The sequence below is a fragment of the Lactuca saligna genome, chromosome 4, assembly GCF_052625555.1.
Source record: "Lactuca saligna cultivar CGN05327 chromosome 4, ASM5262555v1, whole genome shotgun sequence".
NCBI classification, from domain to species: domain Eukaryota; kingdom Viridiplantae; phylum Streptophyta; class Magnoliopsida; order Asterales; family Asteraceae; genus Lactuca; species Lactuca saligna.
In genome coordinates, this window is record NC_136420.1 from 306,119,382 (window position 1) to 306,124,735 (window position 5,354).

General features: G+C 35.6%; 1 protein-coding gene across 1 annotated transcript; it reads left to right on the forward strand.

The window, feature by feature from the left end:
• Positions 1-2,597: 2,597 nt before the first annotated feature.
• Positions 2,598-4,656, forward strand: LOC145039344 (triacylglycerol lipase OBL1-like). The gene is made up of 5 exons (XM_078987413.1): positions 2,598-2,976; positions 3,055-3,245; positions 3,352-3,385; positions 3,458-4,098; positions 4,183-4,656. Exons 1-5 carry the CDS (start codon positions 2,679-2,681, stop codon positions 4,453-4,455), a joined length of 1,437 nt encoding a protein of 478 aa, XP_078843539.1. The 5' UTR covers positions 2,598-2,678; the 3' UTR covers positions 4,456-4,656.
• The last annotated feature ends 698 nt before the right edge of the window (positions 4,657-5,354 follow it).

Here is a 5,354-nt window from a genome sequence, read left to right on the forward strand (position 1 = left end):
GAGACCTGGTTAAGGTTAGTATCCTGGTATGTAGGATGATGTTATGCTAGTGACCGGTTAGGTCAGTATCCTGGTTAGGATGATGTTATGTTATGTGATCTGCTAGATCGGTTTGATTGGATGTGAATTGTTATATGATTGTATGTTTATGTGCACATGGTTGTTTGACTGGGGTTGGGTTGAGGCAGCTCATGCTTTGTGCTGTAGGCCAACATACCGAGGGCGGACCGGTTATCCCGAAGGCCCAGCGAGCGGTCCGGATAGGCAGTAGGTCCCAAGAGGACGGACCACACGTGCCGAGGCTCGGAGAGTGGACCAGGCCGACTGAAGGCTCGGTGCGGGCAGACCAGTCATACTGTAGACTCAAAGAGTGGACCAGGTGGATTGAAGGCCCGGTGCGGGCGGACCAATCAAACTGTAGACTCGAGGTATATGGTTAGACTCGGAGGGTGGACCAGGTGGACTGTAGGCCCGGTGCGGCGGACCAGTTACACAGTAGACCCGAAGTACATGATTGTTATGTGTTCTGTTGCGATATGGTATGTTATGTGTTTGGTATATGTGGTTGGTATTTTGGGGGTATCTCACTAAGCTTTCGGGCTTAGAATTATGGTTTAAATGTTTCAGGTATTTCAGGAGACTGTGGCAAGGCAAAGGCATGATCGTACCGCTCATCATGTTTTATGTGTTTATGATGTGGTTCTGAGAAATATTCTGATAATAAATATATTGAAAACCTTTTTGTAATAACTTTATGAAATTGGGTTGTTTTTAAAAGGTTTAAATTGGTTGGAATTTTTAGAGCGTTACAGTTTTTTTGTAAAAAATGGGCTATTTTCAAAAAGGCTTTTAAAAATGGGGTTGTTTCAAGTCCATTTGTAAAAATGGGGCTGTTGCCCCACTTCTTTCACACACGTTTACATTTAAATTTACATAAATGGTCATTTACGTTTTATGCAGTTACAAAAAACCCATGTGAACTTCACCTATGTCGCCAAGAAGGTACCATGAGAGATCAAGATCAGTGCACCAATCATCTGCGCTAAACCGAGATGTCCCTCGAAAGGACACACAGATTAGTTCAGTGTGATCGCTAAAAATAAACGCTTGTGTTGGGTGTCTTTTCTTGCTCATCTCTTTTGATTCGAATGCTACAAAGATATGTTGTTTTCAAATCAACAACTAGAAAAAATATATGGGCGATGGTTGCTTCTTACCATTTGAACAGTTGAAAAACCCTAAAGGTTTCATCTGTAGAAAGAAAGATTTAGAAACTTAGTTAGATCGAATTCTATGAAGTAATGTCTCATATCAGTTAATTGGTTTCTATTATTAAATGGTTTGTGTAGTGGTGTCACTAAGAAATGAGGAAAATGAAGAACGAAGAAGAAGAGTGTAGTGGTGTCAGAATAAATGTGATTATTTTGATTTCGATTTCATATGTGGATGAGGTAAGATAAGAAATCTTATTTAATTTAATGCTACGTAAGAAATACAACTACTTGTTCCGTTTACCGGGTGAATAAGGATGTAATTAACCGGTATTTACTAAAGTTAAGGACCAATTTAACACAAAAAATATAAGTGACTAAATGTGCAAATTGTCAAAACATTGTTACGCTAACGTGCTAAAAACCGTAAATTAAAATGCAAGAAGCATGGATTACATAATACAATAAAAGGTGTTGTTAGCCTTAACAAAACCGCTAGACTTTATATAAATTGAACAACAAGAAACATTGATTACATAATACAATAAAGGGTGTTGTTAGCCAATAACAAAACTGTATCCCTAGTTCTACTCTTAAACGATAAAAAGCTCGAAGTCTTCGTAAAATAGATAATCATTTCACCTTGCTATCGAAAATCATATCTTTATATGGTTTGTTAATCAATTTCCGTATTTAGCATTTCGTAAAATATCTCCTTCGTCAAATTGATATTTTAATAAGTTTGTCCTCGCTTTTTCACTGGCTTTTCGTTACTGTAATGCCAGTTATCCATAAAAAAAAGTTATTTTTTATAATTCCAGTGGAGATCATTTTTTGCAGCAAAATTATGCGGTCTTTAAAATATATGTTAATTTCATGTAAAACGACCCCTTTGATGTAAATTAACAAATAAGCTCATTCAAAAGAATTAACTCTTAATCTTTAATTTAGGGTATAAAGGAAGCAAAGAGGTGTGAACAATATGGCTTAGTTCTAAGTAAAGAATGAGATCCTCTTTTCCATGCACAACACATTTACAGGTGAAACATGACATTGTTCTTTATTTTCCTTCCAAAAGTAACCAAGAATATCTATCAGACGACTCCCACTTTCTTTTCTACTTCATATCATTAAACAACGCGCTATCCCTACTAAATTACCCATAACTATGTATATCTGCAATTTATAGAATCATAATTTGACATTAATTAAATCAACTTATACTATTTAAAATGAGATTTCTACATGCAAACGTACACCCCATAATTACGACTGATTAAGATTACCAAGTTATCTTTTGGGAGAATAAGTGTCGAAAGAGTAATTAAGTTTAAAAATGACGTTAACTTGTCTCCTTTTATAGAAATACCTAAACAAGGACATTAATCCATCATACTCCCGTTTGTTGTCTTCTTATTGCTCACATTAAAAGAACACAAGAACGGAGTTTGCTCTAAAGAAATCACCATGACCGATTGTGAAGAATATATGCTATTGAATCTGGACGAGGTTAAAATTCCGGAACTATTTTTGCTTCTACTCGATGATCACATTGGAGCAAGACTATTCATAGACTCCCATGACGATGTCAACTTACATGGAACATTCCTCCGTAGGTTTGTGATCTTCATCACCATTGTCCTCATTATATTTCTGAAATCAATCTCCATGTTCATGGCGTGTTTTGGGAGCTTCATCGAGGCTACCCTCAACCTCTGGTCGGAGTATGATAGCTTCTGCATGCTTGTCGTCATGAAAATACGAGGTATATATATATGTGTTTGTGTGTGTATATATATATTATATAAATTACATATTCATATAAAATTTTAAAACTTTACAGGGAAAACCCGAGTATGCCGTGATTCACCAGATTTCTCATCTGTAATCGGCTTAACAGATACCCGATTGGAGTTGGATCCTGAAATCTCTCATGAAGATCCAAGATATAATTCTTCACTCGCGATCATGGCAGCTAAAACTGCATACGAGAACGAAGCTCGAGTCAAGAAAATTGTTCAGGATCATTGGAAGGTTCTTCAAAATCATACCATTTGATAATACAACCATTTTAACTGATATGAGACGATTATTTCAAAGAATTCGATCGAACTAAGTTTCTAAATCTTTCTTTCTACAGATGAAACCTTTAGGGTTTTTCAACTGTTCAAATGGTAAGAAGCAACCATCGCCCATATATTTCTCACATTTCTAGTTGCTGATTTGAAAACAACATATCTTTGTAGCATTCGAATCAAAAGAAATGAGCGAGAAAAGACACCCAACTCAAGCATTTATTTTTAGCGATGACACCCGGGATTATGAATTAATCTGTGTGTCCTTTCGAGGGACATCTCCATTTAGCGCAGATGATTGGTGCACGGATCTTGATCTCTCATGGTACCTTCTTGGCGACATAGGTAAAGTTCACATGGGTTTCTTGAAGGCCCTAGGGTTACAAAAGAAACACAAACGTTGTGCCTCGTTGCCTAAAGATATCGAAGAAGATAAACATGGAAGAAACATCTTCGCTTACTACAAAATCAAGAAAGTTCTTAAACAAAAACTTGATGAAAACAAGAACGCTCGGTTTATGCTCACAGGCCATAGTTTGGGAGGAGCACTTGCTGTTTTGTTTCCAGCATTATTAGCGTTCCATGAAGATTTCGAGTTGCTAGAGAGGCTCGAAGGTGTATACACATTCGGACAACCAAGGGTTGGAGACGAACAGTTCTGTAAATCCATGGAAGAGTTGTTGGGTGTAAAGAGATACTTTCGGTTTGTTTATGCGAATGACGTGGTGCCCAGAATTCCCTTCGATGATTCCGATCTTTTGTTCAAACACTTTGGATATTGTTATCACTTCAATATCTTGTACAAAGGGAAGGTACTCTTTAATCTTTATGACGTTAATTTTCTATTCTTTTGCAATTGAAGCAATCTATGGGTTTATGGAAAAGTTTTTTTGCAGGTTGTGGATGAAGTACCCAATAAGAATTACTTTGCGATCAAATCATTCGTACCAATGTATTTGAATGCGGTTCTTGAATTGGCAAGAAGTTTTGTATTGCCATATGCTTTTGGAGAAAGTTATAGAGAAGGGATCCTTCTTTTGGGAGTTCGATTGTTTGGTTTAATTGTTCCAGGAGCATCGGCTCATTGTCCTCAAGATTATGTAAATCTTACTCGGTTGGCTTCTCCAGACACTTTTCACGAACTCGATGACTATTCTTCGGATGAATGAATTTGTCCCAAAGAGTCTGTATAAGATAATTATAGCGATGATATTATATCAACTGTTGTGTTCTAAGCATAAAACAGCCATATATAAGCTCATTTTTTAATTGAAATAAGGATGGATAAATATCTCGGGTTGAAGCATCAACATAAATATTATGTTTAATGTAATCAATAAGTTTGTTAATAACAATGTAGGTTTGAGCAAGAGCTTTTTAATTAACTGCTTCGAGCTATGGTTTATCGACTCTCAAGATTCTAGAAATTATATATATGGTAGATGAATACATGCAATGATGCAGGACCATAAACTTAAAGGTATCAAATTTAATGCATGTGTTTTTCAACCATAGAATTAAGGAAGGTATTAATGTTGGGAAAAAAAATCTACAATGAACGACATTGTCATTAAACTCAATAATCACCGATAGAGAGGAGGGTATGGCTGTGAAAAACGTCAATGTGAAAGATAAATCATAAATACATTAAATAGACTTACAAAAGAATCCTCTTTAATTTTGAACAACAACGTTTTTATTGGCAAACTTAGTGAGACAAGAAGCTACGAGGTTACATATATATAAAATTAAAAATTAAAAATTAAAAAAAATTTAAAAAAAAAAAAACCTACGGATAAGATTGACATTATAAATACAAAATTATACATATATAAGATTGTACCAGAACCAAACATCCCAATCTATAGTTTCTCTCTTATAACTCAACCATTTTTTACCTTGCCATTAAAAGCAGTGTTGTTATAATACGCCTAAAGAGTGTATATTAATGTCATTACAGCTACTCAGCTCTTGATCGTTTTCGACTTTCCTTTTCCACAAACATCTTGATAGTTTCTAGGGAGTTTGTATTAATGGAATATCTCTCAACCACTTGTGTAAAAGAATT

What these genes read in the sequence shown, in the direction of transcription:
- LOC145039344 (XM_078987413.1), top strand. Translation starts at nt 2,679, where the DNA reads ATGACCGATTGTGAAGAATATATGCTATTGAATCTGGACGAGGTTAAA. An exon ending in TGTCGTCATGAAAATACGAG is followed by an intron (nt 2,977 to 3,054) that starts GTATATATATAT and finishes AAAACTTTACAG; the next exon opens with GGAAAACCCGAGTATGCCGT. An exon ending in TTGTTCAGGATCATTGGAAG is followed by an intron (nt 3,246 to 3,351) that starts GTTCTTCAAAAT and finishes TTCTTTCTACAG; the next exon opens with ATGAAACCTTTAGGGTTTTT.